This window comes from Dermacentor albipictus, chromosome 1 (assembly GCF_038994185.2).
Source record: "Dermacentor albipictus isolate Rhodes 1998 colony chromosome 1, USDA_Dalb.pri_finalv2, whole genome shotgun sequence".
In the NCBI taxonomy this organism is placed as follows: domain Eukaryota; kingdom Metazoa; phylum Arthropoda; class Arachnida; order Ixodida; family Ixodidae; genus Dermacentor; species Dermacentor albipictus.
In genome coordinates, this window is record NC_091821.1 from 31,060,326 (window position 1) to 31,079,772 (window position 19,447).

Here is a 19,447-nt window from a genome sequence, read left to right on the forward strand (position 1 = left end):
CGAGGCAGCTTTTCCATTTGAGGTCAGCGAGAACTGTATCCATCATTCGCTGGAATGTGGCTGGCGCGGAACAGAGGCCGAAAGGGAGTACTCTAAATTCGTAAAGGCCGTCCGGAGTCACAAACGCAGTTTTCTCACGGTCCCGCTCATCTACTTCAATTTGCCAGTAGCCACTTTTCAGATCGATAGAGGAGAAATACTTCGCGCGCCTCAATCTATCCAGAGAATCGTCGACACGAGGCAACGGGTACACGTCTTTCTTTGTGACGTTGTTTAGCTTCCGGTAGTCAACACAAAACCGAAGCGTGCCATCTTTCTTTTTAACGAGAACGACTGGCGATGACCAGGGACTGCATGAAGGCTGTATTACGCCGTCTTGAAGCATTTCCTTCACCTGCGTTTGAATGGCATGTCGTTCGGTCGGGGAAACACGATAAGGCAGTTGCCGTATGGGGGACACGTCGTCATAGGTGATGATACGGTGTTTCGTAATCGACGTTTGACGTATCTTCGACGACCGTGCAAAGCAAGAGTGGAACTGGAGCAACAGCTCACGGAGGTGTTGTTTGTTCTCTTCAGGAAGCGTAGGACTAATGTCGACGTTGCGTATAGATGGTTCAGCATTTTCGATTGCCTCGGAAACAAAACACTCCGTGACATCAGCGATCGGGTCGGCGTAGGCGATGACAGTACCGGGGAAAAGGTGCCGGTGTTCGTAGCTGAAGTTCGTGACAAGAACCTCACAGTGGCCATCATGGAGATCAATAAGGCTTCTTGCTACGCAAACACCTTGAGAAAGCAGCAGAGAGCGATTGCTTTCTGCGACCGCTTCACCGTGTAAGAGTCTGTCACATGCCACCTGAACCACGACACTTGCACGTGGTGGTAACAGGACAGCGTCGTCGACGACACGAAGAGGTGCTCGAGGGTGGATGGTGTTGGTCGTCGCTGCCGCGCTCTTTGTCGAGAAAGTGACGAGGCGTTGGCGAATGTCGATGATAGCTCCGTGCTCCCGGAGAAAGTCCATGCCGATGATTAGGTCTCGAGAACACTGAGGGAGAATGCTTAAGCTGGCAACAAACGTAGAGCCGCGAATCTGTATTCTTGCCGTGCACATGCCGAGTGGGGTGACGATGTGCCCGCCAGCTGTACGAACTGGCGCTTGATTCCAAGGCGTTGTCACTTTCTTCAGAAGGGTGGCCAGTTTTTCGCTCATTATAGAATAATCCGCTCCAGTGTCCACTAAAGCAGTCAATTCGCGACCGTCGAGGAGTACAGGAATGTCCAAGGAAATTCTTTTTCTGTAATCAGCAGGTACCGTCGTCGTCGATGTATCGTCGGTCCGCGTACGCGTCAGTAGGGGTCCTTGAGCACGTCCAGACTGAGCGGCCTCGCCCCCGAAGGTCGCTGTGGTTAGTTTTCCCGGCGCGGGCTGGGCGACCGACCCCGCACCACACTCGAATACGTACGGCGAGTCGGAGAAAACCGCCGCGGCGAAGGGGAGCGTGACTGGTGTCGAGTTGATGGGGATCCGCACTGTTGGGCAACGTATTGTTCAATTTCAGGAGGACGCTGGCCGAACCTAGGTCGCGGCGAGTTCGCTGAAAATCCGCGTAGTCCGAGCTCTCGATAGGAGCACTGTCGGTAGACGTGCCCAGCTTCGCCACAGTGAAAGCAAAGGGGACGGCGATCAGGTGCCCGCCACACGTCTGATTTCCTTGGGGCCTGTCGGTGGTCCTGGTAATACGAGGCCGCTTGGACGGGCTGTAGCATGGCCGGGCACGCGGTGCGAAGTGGGGAGGGAGGTGGGGCAGGTTGCCTCAAAGCTTGCGCATACGACATGCGGGAGCTGTCAGTGCTTAGTGGTCGAGCTTCGGTGTTGAAGGGTGGTTCTCTTAGCGCTTGCTGGACTTCGTCACGGAGAACGCTGGACAAGGAGTTGAGCGTCGGCTGTGAGGGTACCGACAGCTTCTGGAGTTCTTCGCGGATGACGGAACGAATGAGCTCTCGAAAGAAATCGACATGGCCCCCGAGAGCTCCGAAGAAGTCCGTAGGCGAGGCAGCGTTCACTTGGCGTTCGTAGGATGGTGCCCGCTGCCGAAGCGTCTGTTCAATGGTGACGGCCTCGGAAAGAAATTCTGACACTGTTTTGGGAGGACTGCGCACGAGACCGCCGAACAGCTGCTCTTTCACTCCGCGCATCAGGTACCGCACCTTCTTTTCTTCCGACATGCTGGGGTCGGCTCGGCGAAAGAGACGCGTCATGTCCTCGACATACATTGCGACACCTTCGTTCGGCATTTGTATACGGGACTGAAGATCACGCTCAGCTCGCTCCCGGCGATCAGGGCTCGCGTACGTCTCAAGAAACCGGCGTTTGAATTCTGCCCATGAATTTAGGGCATCTGCACGGTTCTCGTACCAAACACGTGCACCATCGTTAAGGCTGAAATATACGTTTTTCAGTTTCTCTGCGTCATCCCACTTGTTGAACGCGGCAACACGTTCATAGTGGACCAGCCAGTCTTCAACATCCTCATGTATGGCGCCGTGGAAGGGATTTGGCGTTCGCGGATTCAGCAGCGTACAATGAATCGGCGTTGGGCCTTCCATACCTGTTGGCGTGGTCGGAGCTGCCATTTTCTCTGGGAGGAGTCCAAACTCAGGGGCTTGTCCACGGATCCTTCTGCTGGCGCGGTGTACAGGCGTAACCACCGGTACAGGGCTGGAGCTCCTGCTGCTCGGAGGGGTGTGGTGCATAGATTAAATTACCCCGCACCTCCACCAGTTTGTCACGCTCTAACACAAGAATAAGTGACAGTAGGATCAGCCAGAGATGAAAAAATGCCAAGCACTGAGCGATGGTTCTCCAGCTGGCGCGGGATCTTCGACTTTGTCGTCTTCTTCGCCGTTTTGCTGGGCACGCAATGCTGAATGTTCGCTGGCTCAAAACACCAGGTGGCAATATATATATATATATATATATATATATATATATATATATATATATATATATATATATATATATATATATATATACACGTGTGTGTGTGTGTGTGTGTCACGTGACTGACTTCCTGAAATTCGCACATATTTCTTTTATCCCACGTTTGATGGCGCATATCTCGAAAATGGTGTCATCCACCGAATTCTTTTCAAGTGGATATACCTTGCAGTCTCATCGCCTACAATTTGTAGCTTGGAATATGTGCCGTAAGGTTATTAGTTTAAAACCTCATTAGTTCATTTTTGTTAAATAGTCGATTATGCATTTTAATTCGTCATGCGAGTAATACCCTGCTCTTGGAGTAGATCATCTCAAGCAGCGCTATCTATCACAGCCGGTTTTTAACGCTTGCTTAATGTGTTCGCAGAAACACCTGGTGTACACGACCACTCAGCTGCGCCATCGACGTGTTTTTGTTCGTAATGATGTGAGTGCGCAGAACATTGGCAGGCTTGTGCAACAATCACTATTTATGCTAAATTTTGAGTTATCCCTACATCCCCCGGGTGATCCGGAGCGATAGCGTACAAACCTGCAGTGCAGCAGTGTATACAGTCAAACGCATTTATAACGAAGTGCTTGGGGCCTCCTAAATCATTCATTATACGGATCACTTCGTTGTAAAGGTCACGTACCGCACAGCCTACAATAGAACCAGGACCGAATTATTCCTTCGTTATAGATGTCATTTCGTTGTAGAGACATTCGTTGTATACGTGCTCGACTGTATAGTGTTGGCTTATAGGCAGTACTATTATTTCTTTTTTTTTTCAGGCTGCCATGGTTCATACCTGAGTCTTCCAACGTTTAAGAAACCTCGAAACGCTACTGCATTCCATCTTCTCCAAGCTATACACTTTGAGAACTACCTGAATGCCGGCGTGATAACTGTTTGCTCAGCGCACTCTAAAGAGCTTTCTGAACAAACACCCTATTAGTAGAGTGTTTGCCACAAATATAGCACCTTTCCTGCGAAATAGTCGTCTCTGATTGGAAAAGGGTTGTAAATGTAATTAGCGACGAAAAAATGCGCGTCTCTATGCTCTATACACCGCTGAAGCAATAGCATGACTTTCTTCTTTTCCATACAACGTTCATGTAGAGGACAAAGGCGTTATAGCTCCTTCGTTAGAGCCCGGCAGCTGCGCTAGGAGTCGATGAAAAGACTTGCCTTCGTCGAGGTCTCGGCGAAGACGATTCCTCATGTCAAAACTTTGAGTGAGTGGCAAAAACTGTACCTAGCCGAGTAGCGCACGGCGGCGGTTACAACTGGCCGGACGCGTGATCACATTTAGTTCCACGATCTTCGGTCCGTCACGCGCAATTTTCCTGCATATGTTTTGCTTTCTGTGCCGCTGCTTCTTTCTCGATCATGAAAAGCCACGTCCTGCCGTATTCGGTGACGAAACAGGGCGCTTCCACACACCACGAAGAGGAAAAATCTGCAACCCCTAAAACACAGGGCGAGGCATTCTTCATTAAACAAGGATACCAGGGAAGACCGTTCGCTATGGAACCATTGAGCGAATTCGTAAACTTGTTGCGCGTCGTTGGTGCCGCTCCCGATACGCCGAGTACCTAAGAATAATATACAGGGTGTTGCACTTAACTTGAACCAAGCTTTAAAATTATGCATATGCTACGTAGTTGGACAGAACTAAGGTAATCTTGATTGCGTTCGCTTGAAGATACTCAGATTATATTTTGCAATCCGCCTAATTAGATAACTATGTAATTATTAAAATTAAATTAAAATTGCCAGTGAGAAAATTGTAGAGCAATATGAGAAGCTCCCAATACAGGTTTCTGTTGCTCAATACACGCTCCATAAAAGTGTTTTTTCGAGCGTGAGAGAAGCCCGCGAATGCACGCAAAGGGCCTCGAGCGGCCAGTCGCGCAGCAATTTTCCTTCGGACGTTTTTTACCCTCGAGCACTTGACAGTGAAAAAAAAAATCAAGAAACGCCAGCTGATCCAAAGAATCAAAACAAATTGCTTCCTGTAACCGCGCTCAATTGTATTCTGAAAGTTCTAGCAGATTCGCCTCAAAGCGACTTCCTTTACACACCTGTCGCTGGGCACAGTTAGCGCTAACAGTGAGATATATAATGGAGTTAAAATATCTAAAGCGCAGCAGAAACTCAAAACGTGCGTATTGAGATCGCGCACGTAGCGTCTATAGCCGATTCACACCATGACTCTCAAGCTAAAGCTTCCTGGAGATGAGGTTATCACCGACCATTGTTAAGGGCGGATGAAAACTTATCCACCCCTGTCAGGCCCATCCCAGAGTATATCCATCAAGTGGCGGTGAAGGATATCGGTGGGTGGGTGCACAAGAGAAGCAAAGTGCCGCGCACAAAAGACCTTGAAGCTCGCCGCGTTGCATCCCGGTCCAGTACGTCCCGCTGCTGCGAACTTGAGGTAGCGAATGAAGAAACAGAAATGATTAAAAAAAAATCGTCTAGCACCGCCAGCACGGCGTTTTTCAATGGGCGGAAACAACCTTGTTGCTAGGTGCTGGCATTGCTCCACTCTATACGCAACAACCTTATTCTGCAGCGATGAGCAACGATATTGGTCGGAAGCTTCAATAGGGCTTAGTGCATGAAAGGTGGGGAGTGGGAAGAGGCGGAGAGGCGGGTTAGAGGGGGGGGGGGGGATTATTTAACCCCGTCACGGCCCCAGCCTCGGTCCCCTCTTAATCAATCTCATGCTAGTTTTGCGTTCGGCTTGTGCCGCCGCAATGAATGTCACATACTTGTCATCCACTACACATTTACAGAGCATGCCGCACAGCGGAAATTGATTTTTGAATCGCATCGCGGCATTGAAACTGGGCACCCATTCAATAAAACGTCTTACGTTAAAATAGTTCGCCGTAAGTACAGATGCTAGGTAATCCTGACGTTGGGCTTAATATTAGGGAATGAGGCCAGCGAACGGCAAACAGCTCTTACGAGCAAAAACTTTGTGAATTCAGTCCCTGCTTTATGGCGCAGTTTCTTTTTTCGCCGGTCCCGACGCATGCATGGCACGCGAAATTTGAGAGCAACCAACTTCCAGCTCGTGTGCGCGACAGATAGGCGCTCTGAGGACACCGTTCGCCGAGCACGCGGTATAGTCTACCGCGCTTCGGCACCGCACCAAATACATTCTCCTCAATTATGGAAGCTGCTTGGTTCCGCTCACATACAGCGGCATCTTCCGTATACGCCGGCAATCCTCCAACGCTTTTATAGCCGACCTGCCTCTCTGGTTTCCTTTCCACCCTTCGCTCAATGCGCACCAAGCTGACGCAGCATGAATGTCATTTCTCCCGGAAACGGAAGCAATCTTCTGGGAAGCGCGCTCGAAGGTGCCGTTTTGTTTCACCGGCAGCGCACGGACCGGCGCCCAGCGCGGCGCGCTCAGGTAGAGCGACAGTCGTCTTGGTCGGCTGTCTCCAAGGCACCGAGCCGGGCGACTGTCTGTCAGGGACAGCCGGCTTCTCTTGTGCGCAGGCAGAAGAAGACGCTCGATTCGCGGGGAGCCTCGAGTGCGCAGGGCGAACCGCGGCGCGGTGCCCTGCTGCTTGTGTGCGTGCGTGTGTCCCGCGCAGGCGGGCGAATTCGCCTCAAAGCGCGCCGCAGACGAAGACGCGCTCTTGCCAGAACGCACGGGCTCCTCTATCGGAAGGATCTTGTTGGGTATTTATTTTTCACCCCCGCAGCTCTTCTGTTTGCTCGGCTGAAAGGTCCTAGACTACTTTCGGCGGGGAAGAACAGGGGCCTCGGCGGGAACAAACACGTTTTCAGAGCTGCCTTCGCGTTCAGATTCTCTTGCGCGCGCAGCGGTCTGTACACCTGGGCGCACGGCGGCGTTTTCTGGAAATCGCGGCACGCGTTAGTTGTTCGCAAGTACGCTCTGTTCTCTGGGTAGAGCATTTTAATCGCAGGTTGGATGAATAGTGCTGGCGTTTATTTGCGCAACTCTGGGGCCACGTGAAGCGTTTGCCTCGAAGCACAGGCTGGCACGATTACAGCAAAATTTCCAGATAGGACAGCTTTGTTCTTTCCTTCGTGAGCTTCCGCTCCTGTTGCGCAATTAGGTGTGCAGGAAACTGTCAGCGTTGGGTAACCTTCTTTTTTTTTTCACACACGCAGCTTTAGAGGGCAGTCCGTAAAGGTCGGGCTAGGGAGTAGCACCTGTCGAGCCGTATTACCTCATCCAAAAATGCGTTCTCAAGAGGGAAGCGAAAATTGATGAGAGCATCCTAGCGTTTCTCATCGAGCTCGTCTAATCAAATAATTTTGGAAGCGAGAGAGACAATGCTCTTTATTGAAAGGTAGTTCAATCAGCTGGCGTATATATTCGCCTCAATGCTACGCTGCAGGGTATGAGAGGGGGGAGAACGAAGGTCCTAGAATAAGGTGGGCAGAAGAATAGAGAAAAAAAAATAAGGAGGCGGAAATCTTGGTGATTGGTAGCAGAGTAAGTGTCCTAGGTGATGAGAACAGGCAATATTGGTAAAAGTTTAAGGTTTAAACTTGAAACACATACACACACGTTCTTGATGAGATGATGGAGGCGGGTGACAGTCTGTGTAGCAAACCTATTGATTCAATACTAAAAAAAAACCACAAGTTCAGGGCTTTCCGCTGTTTCGATGGGCAAGGCCAGGGACCCAACATTCGTGTCAAAGTCAGCGGGCCTTGGTCGAGTTTTTCAATGTTCCTTTGATACCGTGGTGGATCGTGCAAGTGAGGCACTGAAACAAGGTCTGCCATGAAGACTCTGCGGTGCCGCAGTTGTCACATGTCTAGGCATTACGAAAAGTAAACTGTTCGCGTATGCAACGTTTAGTCGAAGCCGGTGGAAAAGGACCTCCAGATGCTATGGTAGCCATTGTGGTAGTCTCGACTGGAGTGCTGGGGTGATTTTGTGCAAAAAGCTTGTCGTTGACAGAAGGTGAAGGCAACCTTTTCTTCCGTTCCTTAAGCAATAGCGCCTCGCGCCAAAGCTGAAGCTTCACTTTTAGTGAGAAACACTTTTATAAATCTTATGCTATCATGGCCCTCTGGGGCTGCCTCATCTTCACCTTTTCTTCACCATTTATTTCGCGATGTCCTGGAGAGAGAGAGAGAGAGAGAGGGAGAGAGAGGAAAGGCAAGGGCAATGTCCTGGAAGCCACTGAAACGCTATTACATTTCCAGCGTTAGATGCGAAGCGGCTATATGTGGACCAAAATGGAATTTTTTGATCTAGTAATCCTTGTCGTACAAAGGCTTTGTAATGCTGCCTTTGAGTCTGTGAAAATTGGCCGTTGTCCTTGAAATTGCCGTAGTATGTAGCTCATCGCCTATTTCGTTGCATACAGCTGGGCCAATGATGACAAACTTACTCCCTCTAAATGCCATGAAAATATCTAGCCTCTTCAAGGAACTAAGAAACCACAGGAATAACGATCCTATGTAAAGGTGTCTTCAGTAAACGTGCCTCGTAGTAGGGTACTTCACGCTCATGTAGGTTAGTGCTGCCTGTATAATAGATAATTGAGGCATGTTCTTGGAGTCTATTCTAGGGATGCACTTCTAAATGCGGAGAGGAGATAGCATCCATGGAGCGAACTGTGGCGGCATCATGTGTGGCCCCTGTTTAGGGATTGTCAGTTGAATTTCGCGAACAGCTTATCCGAATCCGCAATTTATTTGAAATTTTTGATTTGACTCAAGTGAGACATGGTCGTGTGCGTGCAATTAAAGACATTTCAGCTGAAAGGTAAAAAAAAAAAACTTATGCTTAGCGAACATAAGTCTTTTCCGTCGGGAGCCCTCGGAAGCCGTCCACAAGTGAAAAAAAATAAAGGCATTCTTGGAAGCAGCAGCTGTCCACTGAATGACCCTAAGGGAGTTAAAAAAAGCGGGGAACAACTTGGCATCCACGTTATCGGCATGCTCGAGACCAGGTCGCGATAAGACCGAAACACGCGGCCACTGTGAGTTATCAATTGTTCATGTCCTTAATTGAAGCCTTCTGTGAATGGTGTGCCAAATGGGGAGGTTTAAAGAACAACCCGGCGACCAACTAGTATTGATACAGACTGACATGCAGGCTGTGTTGCAGCTTTTGTGCGGCCAAATGATGGCACGCATTCTTTACGAGTATAATAGAATGACTCATGTGAACAACCGGGAGAGTGGCTATTGAAGGTCGATTCCGACAACAACGGGACAGCGTGGCAGCGGACGTCACACACAAGATTCCTCTTTACCCCAGAAACAACTCGGCTCTGAAAGCAACGCAAACTGACGCGACGTGATAAAACTCCTGCTTAATTTAACTGCGCTGAATGGGCAATGCTAGTCAGAACCACAAATCGTTCTGTTGAGAAAATGGGCATATTTTGGCGAAGTAAGTAAATGGGGCACTGACGTAATAGTTCTGCAGAAACCCGCAAGGCAGAGAGACGTAATTAATAAAAGGAAAATGAGGCATCCACCCAAACATTGCTAAGTGCTACAAAGGAAACCCATGCGGGTTCCTCGAAAGAAAATCTGCTATCCGCCTGGTTAGCTCAGATAGTAGACCGGTTACCCCGGAAAGGCGGTGGTCCCGGGTTCGGGTCCCGGACCAGGACGAATGTTTCTTCAAGTGCGAAACTTTTCTTTCGAGGAACCCGTACGGGCTTCCTTTGTAGCACTTAGCTACGTTTGGGTGGGTGCCTCATTTTCCCTTTATTAAACGGAACACTATTAGACAACCACTACGACGAATAGCCCATGTGGGAATAGTTGTGGCGGGGAAGAGAAGCCTAAAATCTAATTACTTGCATGAGGAGACTCTGTGTGACGCCGAAAGTGGGTGCATTTTTACATGCATTATTAGATGCTCCCACTTTCGACATGCAAGGTGTCAAAATGAATTGTCACTTTTGTACGTTGTTCTGTTCAACTCAACATATGATTTAACTCAAAGGTAACAAAATGAAGCAAGCTGAACAACACAAACATGATGGAACCATCCAAAGTATCTTTATTTGAATCTTAACCATAATATTCCTCTTTGATGTTCTTTGGTCACTTCTGTCTAATAAATAATGTACTGATTTACTACGCTATATTTTGTTACAACAGCAATAATGCCACTATTTAGTGTTTTAATCCCGAACAAAGGTTCAACACATACAATGCTATGGTGAGTTCGAGTTAGCAATCATACAGTGGACCACTCTCAATATCCATATGGTGCATTTGACATTATTCCAGTTCACATGTACAAAGTCCGTTGAGTAGGACGGAATCGAGGCATAGTAAGTAATAAATCCCAATGAAAACCAGCATCGGGTAATATGTCTGACATTCACACTTTCATGTAGTATGCTCCCATGGCTTAATGAATGCGAAATTCTTCGCTTTTTTTTTAAGCATATCGCACATTACCCGTTTACATTTGCCTGCTAGTTGAGATGCCTTGTGCCTTGTTAACCATATTTATAAGTACAGACATCTCAGTCTAGTAAGCTGTCGGAACAAAGCCTGCCGTCAGTGAATTTAGTACTTCGAACGCTGGATTAGCCATGCCACGGGATAGCGTTAAGTAGGCACTAAACGCATTATGGAGCTTGTGGAGCTTCCGCTCGAGACTTCCATAGTGAATCATAGTTAACCTTAATCCCGGTGGCCGCTTTACCTAATAGGCTTCGAGTCATTATTAAATATATATTCTCCCGATCTACTCCGGTGCAGACTGAAGCCAGTTCGGACGTTCAGCTATCTAAAGACAGTTACAACCACAACAGTGATCGTTAATTATCTATGATCAGAACGTGCGAATTGGATAGCATCATATGTCTGAGCAGAACAAAAAAAGAAAGCGCAGAACGCTAAAAATTCAATGCTTTGATAGACCCAAGCCCGGGAACTAGTCATTGTACGGCGGCAACGGGACGTATGCGTACTTTGATCCCGTCGGATAGTAGTACGCGTAGTAGCGCTTCTGGTAGCGCTTTCCGTAGTTGTGGTACGGGCTCAGCGTCGTCTTGGGAGGGCTGCTGCCCGAACCAACGTGGTCCTCGTAGGCGAAATAATGTGGCGGAGGGAACGGGTATCGCCTGGCGGGCGGCGGGTAGTAGTAGCCTCTCCGGGAGTACGGCGGCGGCCTCCTGTTCCAGTAGGCTGGGAATCCCTTGCGTCGCGGGTGGCAACGGGGTCCGTGGCAGGTCGGCCTGCGCAGGTACGACTCGATCTTGTCGGCGATGTAGGTGGACGGGAAGTCGGCGTAGCGGGACGGGTAGCGGCTCGGTCTAAACGGCCCCAGAGACCCGCCAGCGTGCCAGGGCCTCGCGCGCAGACCTGATAAGCCGAGGTCGTAGTTGGCGCGGTACGTGGCGCCAGTCAGGCCGTCCGTGGACACGATGGCCGGCGAGAACGGTGCCCGAGCCAGCGAGGTCAGTCCACCGCTGGACATGAACGGCCTTTCGCCAGCGCCAGCCGCCGGCGACACCATGACGCTCGTGGAGACCGTGGCTTCGCGCTTGGCGCCGGCTCGTCCCGATTCCGCCGGGAATCGCACCACGTCCGTGGTCAGCAGCTGCGGGTTGCGCACCGTCCACGCAAATGCACCGTGGCCACCGCTGTGCGTGGTGAGGAGAGCGCCGCACACCAAAGCCTGGCGAGGGGAGAATGAGAGAAACTCGTAAGCACACGATAAAAAACCTACGTTCTCGAAGAAATAATGATTAGACAAGGAATCAGTGAAGATAAGGAAGAAAAAACTCTTGCGTATAAAAACATTTATGGACTATTTGGTGTCTCAGGCAGGGAAAGTATAGAATAAGCGCAAAAATATAGAAAGGAGAGGAATACGAAGAAGGAGACAGAAAACGCAGCAATGTATGCAGGCTGAATACAATACGCTCAAGAAACCAGCACTCTTGTTGTCTTCTTTGTATCTTACTCATTAATTTTGCACCCGTTTAATACTTTCGTGCACAGAACTTGGCACCGAGATCTACTCAGAGCTAACGTAGTGCCTCTGCTTGCATGTTAAGCTGCAATGGAAAAGGGTCAAATTAGAGAGCGACCCAAGACTGAGTAACGCGGAAGAAATTTTATTTCTTCTGGACATTTGAGACACTGAATGTGTGTTTATGAGAAGGTAAGTGTAAGTCTACAGTATGAAAATAAAGATCGTATGAGTGTAAGGAAATGAGCGGATGCCATGAGTCTACTTTCACCAGTCAGTCAGCAACGCAATCTATCTCTTAGACATTGCGTTGACAGTATAATGTGATATGCAAAGGAAATATTTTTTAATCCTGAAGGGCACACATCCGCGAACAGGGGTTGTACGCGACTGCTGCTGGCTGCGCTCATAATGCTTCACCACAAAACCGAGACAAAATTGATAGTTTCGCTCATGAACGGAGTAGCTTACAGCACGAGCCGACGACAATAACAAGGCTTGTAGTTTTATAATTATCGCTTGCATGATGTCACTGTTCTTACCAGGGTCATAATTAAGCTGTTTAACATTATACAACAAATCTTTTCTTAAATTATGCAATTCTTTGAGAGATTCCGGAGAATATGTAGATGCTATAGTGTCAAACGAGATCATATAAGCGTTTCGAAACGTAGTGCAAGAACTGTTGCCGCGCATATTGGCATCATATTCGAACCTGAGAGCATAATGCTCCAATTTTTTTAGTGGTCTCTCTTTGGTTCGGTCGATTTTTCCCAGATGTAGTGCACTTTGGATTCATTAGGGCACAATTTTCGTGGCAGAGCAATCTTCCTGTTCATTTCGCCTTCTTTCGACGTGCTCGGCTTCCACACCTCTGTCGCCGCTACCCTTCGATCAATGCCGCAGCGAACGGGCACTTTGAAATCGCCCGCTCGACGCGATTGCTGCGAGCCAAGGTATGCGCTGTCGGTGGCAATGAAAAGTTGGTAAGCCGACAATGTAGCTAAAATGTGGGGCGAGATGTGGCAGAGAGAGACCACAGGATGCTCGGCGTTAGCGGATTCCGTGGCATTCGCCTAAATGAGCCGAGCACGAGGTGTCTCGCCCACTCAGGCACGTAAGACGCATGGCACGCGCCTTATTTGGGCACCGTTGCACGCAGCAGACACACGAGCGCTCCTCATAAGTGGCGGCCTGACCCAGGAACGTCCGGTATGCACCTGCGAGGAGCGCGCCAGTATAGAAGTCGCCTCAGCTGGCCGAAAAAAGGCGCCACGATACGCGGCCGAGGCAATCCTGCGGCGATGAATGGACTGCTCTGATGGCCGAGTCGTGCGCAGTTACGACCGTGCCGGCGCTTTTCGTACCGTATAATGCGCCAACGACGACGCGCCTCCATGATCGCGGCGCGTCCGTCGGGACCGCGGCCGACACGGGCCATGCGACTGAATGTCGCCCCACTGCCGGACGCGGCGAGAGGTATGTGAATGATGGATGGTGTCTCGAGGGACGGTCGTCCATCGGCGCCCAGCACCCTTCGCTGCTCCGGAAGTGGTGCCGCGCCGGCTCGACGCGTGACGGATGCGCCGGCTGTCGACGACAAGCGAGCCGTGCAGCTGGAAAAACTGGCCGAGTCGCCGGGAGGCCGCCGCTGCCTGCGGTCGTCCCGCCAATCTGTTCTCAGGAACGACCTTATCGAAGCGTTTCGCAAACGACCTTATACCTCATCGAATCCCGGGCGCGCGCGCAAACAACTCACAGCCGGGCGCAGGAACATATACAGTGCACGGCGCCGCATTCTACGGACATGCAGCGATTGCCGGAAACACCTACTACGAAAGTGATGGCCCCCTCCGTCTGCTCTATTTATATACTTTTTCTCCCCATGTATTCCAAGCTTCACATTGCTACTGAGAACTGTTCAAGAAAAAAAAGCAAAAAAAAGGAAAGAAATAGAGACCATGACAAAGAGAGGAAAGTTCTTTTCGTGTGTGATACAGAATCACACCTATAGGTTCACGAGCGACGATTGTCTCCTGCGCTGCGGCCTCGGTTCGTTCTGAAATGATGGAACTCTGGGCGAGCTCTGATAAAGGTTGTAGAATATCTTGCTTTTTAAACGCTCGCTTAGTGGAAGAGGAAAAAGAGAGAGAAACACAGGGAGGTTAGCCAGCGTAAATAGCGGCTGATTATCCTATGCTGCGGAAAGGGGGAAATGTGTGTTTCTGTGTCTTCGTTTCCCCGTACTCTGCTATCATGAATAAAAGAAGACAGAAGGACAGAAGCAATACAAGATAGAGATATATAAAAATGCGCACAATAATGCAATGCAGAATGCCGCATCCACTATGCCTCTAATTGTTCCAACAGCGTATAGCCTGTCCACCATGATGTCATCGTTAACACCATGTACCCCACTAAGGCTTCCCTCGTCAGCATGGTGAACATGATTCCTCGCCTTGTGGAGCTCGCGCGAATTTGGCGCACACCCGTGATGTCAGGTAAGCACGTGTAAACTTAATATAATTTTGAGCCCTCCCATAAATATGGGAGGGCTCCGTAACACGTGGGTCATTTTCTTTCTCTTTTTGGTTGTTGTTAATGTTAATCTACGCTTTGCCTAATATGGTCGTTATCGGCCTCGAATAAGTTTACCTCTCAATATATGCTGATGACATTTCCCATCGGACGTCTGCGGTTACTAGCCTACAGGTGCGTGCGCTACTCTAGCAGGCACCAACCCTCACATGAGTCTACTTCCAGACATAAAGCTTGACTGTGTCAACCGAGAAGTGCCCTTTAGTTGCCTACGTAAAACAATGGCGCTATACCCCGTCTCCATCAACAGTCTGTACAGCACTTATAAAAAGACTGATCGATTTTTTTGTTTAATAATCGACCGGAATGTTTTGTGGACCCTCCATTGCACGTATCTTAATGAGAGAACTGTCGTCTATTGCCCGTGTTCTTAGATTCAGGTGTGTAAACACATAGAGAACATGTGTACGCTCTTTGCTTCAGTTATACATAGTTCTATTTCTGAGATTTCTTACGCTTCAGCCTGCCCATGCTGCCCAATACGTGCAAGTCGAATGTTTGCTTAGTGGATAGCTTAAAAGGTCACGCACTCCGATCGTGTGTAGGACTTCCTCGTTGTGCTTCAACATCTTCAACTATCGTATTCGCTAAATATCATTCGACCCAAACATAGGAGGAGGAGGAGTAGATTTTAATGAAGAGAAAGGAGGAGAGGTCGGCCTAACCCAAACATAAATCGCTGTGTAGTGTCTCTGGGCGGAAATTCGTCCCCTTTACCGCGTTCCGGAACACCCCTCGGCCCTCTCGTATAGACCTCGGGCCACATTTTCAATAGATATTGTCACCCATCAAGATTGCCTTTAATCAAGATACACACTTGTAGCAAGGCGTTCATATCACTTGGGGTGTCTCCGATAGGCTCAGATGCACCTAAATGTCGTCTTTTTTTATGTACGGATGCTACGCACTGTGGGAATCAATCTAAGCGAAACTCTGTATGCTGTTTGCTTAGACTGACGATAATTAACGGCGACGTTGGCGGCGAATGTGTAATTTCTTCAACGTTTAGTCCAATACGAGAGTGGAGAGTTGATGTTAAACGTTACCTTGCGTGCACCACTGCTGTTTCTCTACGTACTCCACAGAACACACAGGGAAACTTGTTTGCTTGAGGCGTTGTTGTGCGTTTTTGTTCATAATCTCTGAGAAGGTTGAGCATCATTACTGCCATAGATGGCTCATCGCATCGTGGCAGAAGTGTTACACTTTAAGTGAATTATGGGGCTGTACGAAATTTAATTTTATAATTGCATGTATACATTGTATGTAAACATTCACGGTGTGCACCACGCTTCGCTGCGCAGCGAAGACGCTCGTGTTCCGCACGACGCTTCTTTCGGGCCTGGTTGTACTCGAACCTGACGACACGCTTCGGAGCCATTTTTCTCGCGCGTGCTTACATGCTGCTTCTGCATACGGGGCCAGCACGCGGTGGAGACGACAGCTCCAAGCGCTCTCTTGAGGCTATGGACAATTGTAATGTTTACACTGTCACAGCCCAGCACCTGCACTTTTGTCGCATAGGGAATCAAGCACAGCACGTGCCACACGCACAAACTGTGAAACGCGGCCGCGGCGGCGCCCGCCGGGTTGCGCGGAGGCTGGCACAATCCGGTGGTGTCGCAAGAAATCCAGGCCGAGCAAGACCACAGCCGCAGCGCCCGGAATGTCGGGAGAAGAGGGAAAGAAAGCTCCGCTTCAAACGAAGAACAAACACCCGAGAATAGTATTGAAACAAATAACGCTGCTATTATTGAACCATATGGGGAATGAATACACATCTACATGGTATAGCAATGGGTCGATCTTATCTACAGTTGCCGTTGTAATTTCCGCTATGCTAATTACTATCAACTTCAAACGGTATCGTAACCCGCTGTAGGGGCTTAGCGGCTATGGTGTTGCCTTACGAAGCACAATTAAGCTCGCGGGATCAAATACCGGCCGCCGCGGCGGCGTTTCGATGGGCGCGTAATGCAAAAAACGACGGTGTCCCGTGCATTGCATGCAGGCACGTTAATGATCGCCAGGCGGTCGAAACTTCCAAGGTCCCCCACTACCGCGTGTCTCATTATAGTAATGTCGTGGTTTTTTGGCACGTAATGCCCCAGCATTTGAAAGAAAACTGCTCCATTGGACATCATTGGCGACAGAGCTTGCTGCCCCGTGTGCCGCTTTAAGATATCTCCTCCAGGAGCAATCTCACAAAAGGGTCATATATTGTAACTTTGAAATTGAAATTTGAAATTTGTCCATACATGACCGGGACTCATGAGCCGCTAGTATGTGATGCAAGAGGAGGCCACCAACGTGTTCTTTAAAAAGGGCATGAAACTGCATTTCAGTTGCTGCCTGGACACACCGGCATTGCTGATAATGACCTCGCGGACAAGGCTGCCCGGTCCGCCTATGAATGTAAATCTTGAGACACCGCAAAGCTCCCGCGCGACAGCGCATACGTATCAATTAGCAATAACTGTTGACGTTCAACGACGAACGCGACCCGCAACTCGATTGAGCGACAGAATCCGCCCTTTGCAACAGCGTCTTTGTGTCGGCGGTGACAGCCCGACAATCGCCAACCACCGACCACAAAAACTGGCGAAAGCAACAAGAGAAGCTGTTCGCTTTAATAGACTGTGCGATGTTGATGTCGTTGTGTTGCATTAATTCCACTGGACAAGCAGTCATGGTGCTAGCCACGAGCTGAGCGATGTGCGCGCAGTTCGTGGCTAGCTAAGGTCAACTCTAACGGCAGTTCTAAGGTCATCCACATCGAAAACAATACAATAACAAGCATATAGCACACTGCTTTTATGAATTACCGCGAATATTACGCACATTCTGACGAGAAGATCGAATCGTTTGGTGCTTACACCAACTGCCGGATACAGGATAGACGGCGATTCATCTTTTCATCAAACGGTTTTTCTGTCTTGCTTCCCAAGAAAAGCAGGGGTGCGAATTAAACCACGAATTTAAATGCTGCAGTCTGCGAAGGGACCACGCTAGCCGGAGCTATGATTTTAATTTACGCTATCCATCCGAGTGTTAAAGGTGAGCCACACTATCATGCATGCAAATCTTCTGGCATACGACAGCTTATTCAGCTGCCTCCGCTCTCACTTTAATATGAGAGGAGGGGATTCGGGGGCAAACTTCAAAGCGCTAAATCTGAAGGGCCAGCTGAAAGAGCCCATACAACGCGCTTGCATTCACTAATTAGACTTGTCTCGCTTCGGGGAGGTTTCTGCCTTTCAACCCCAAAGATGCGAGGGCTGCAGCGGCGGAAACAAAGAGCCGTTACTCGCTTGTATACGAGCGAGTCCCTGTTGAAGTGATGATTGTTCAGCACCTTACACTCGAACTTAAGTTTATTTTTGTGCAAATTGCCGTGGGAGCCCCATCGAGTGGTCTGCTTTTCTTTTTTTCGCGTTTGCTATCCCTCTTAATTATTTCTGTAACGACTGCATTTCTGTAGCGTACGACGCGATTGTGGAAGGTGGAGGAGATCGAGATGACGGGCTGCCACGAAACGAAAAAAAAAAACAGTGCTCAGAAAGCACTGACGACGATTACCAATGCAAGCGAATAGCCGAGTGCGTCTCGAAAGCCCTCGTTATTAAGAAATGATGCGCTCGAAGGCGTAAATTTGTTGCGGTGAGTATACTTAAACAGCGTTAGTTGTTTCATTGGGCAATTCCGTAGATGAAACAGCTGTTAACCAGCACGTCTGTAGCAGTCGTATACAGGGTGTCCCAGCTAACTTGAGCCAAGATTTTATAAATAAAGGCGCGTCGGAAGCGAATTGAACCGAATGCATACTATCCGTACTGGCCTATAGTAACTCAGGCATTTTTATTTATTTTCCCCATCACTCATTCATTAATTAAGTTTAATTACCCAACTTTTGAATTATTGGCTGAGGACCCCAAGTAGGATCGCAGATGTGTAGAGCACCTTCAGACACCACCAATCGAGTTGTTTCCTGTACGATACGTCTCACGAGTCCATTTTTTCCGGGTTGCAAAAAAGCCCGCGAAATTTATATATATATATATACATATATATATGTATATATATATATATAAAATAGAATAAACGTGACGGAGCGCTTGCGCAGTGGTATTGTGCTGCTCTCAAGCGTGCGTTCGATGAACAAGGTCGGCTGCATCGTGTCTGGCGACGAGTAAGGGGCAGGGTATTCTTTATGGCATCGGCAGCGCTCGGCCAGCAGCCTGCATTTGCGCCGTCATCCGACGGGAGCCGACCTTGTTCACCGAACGCACGCTTGAGAGCAGCACGGTACCAGTGCGCAAGCGCTCCCTCAGGAGTATATATATATATATATATATATATATATATATATATATATATATATATATATATATATATATATATATATATATATATATATATATATATATATATATATATATATATTCAATCAAATCAAGTGTATTCATTACAAAAAAGGAAACGGTTACATTTTTGTTTTACAGACGTGGATCCCAAAGTTGAAGACTCTTTTTTTTCGCGGGGTTGCTTTGCAACCCGGAATAAAGGACTACGTGAGACGTATCGCGCAGGAAACAAGTCGATCGCTGGTTTCTGAAGGTGCTATACAAATCTGCGTATCATACTAGGGGTTCTCAGCCAATAATTTAAAATTCGAGTAATTGAACCTAATTAATTAGGGAACAATGGTGGAAAAATTTCCTGACTTACTTAAGCTATTGCGAATGGTATGCGTTCGGTCCTGCTCGGTTCCGACGCGCCTTTCATTTTGGAACTCTTGGCTCAAGTTACGTGAGACACCCTGTATAGGCGGCTCTGTATACATCCAAGCCGATTCCTCGTATCCGTGTTGTCTCCAGCGGTTCGAGTGCCGGCGCGA

At 48.7% G+C, this 19,447-nt stretch overlaps 2 protein-coding genes across 3 annotated transcripts in view; one reads left to right on the top strand and one right to left on the bottom strand.

The window, feature by feature from the left end:
- The window catches only part of LOC135906061 (QRFP-like peptide receptor), a 748,894-nt gene that overhangs the window by 624,048 nt on the left and 105,399 nt on the right, over window positions 1-19,447 (top strand). The window lies entirely within an intron of this gene.
- LOC135906058 (uncharacterized) overlaps window positions 9,998-19,447 on the bottom strand; it is a 13,367-nt gene continuing 3,917 nt past the window's right edge. The window contains exon 2 of the mRNA XM_065437207.1: window positions 9,998-11,655. Coding sequence (XP_065293279.1) covers window positions 10,909-11,655 — 747 coding nt within the window. The 3' untranslated portion in view covers window positions 9,998-10,908. The remainder of the gene's footprint in view (window positions 11,656-19,447) is intronic.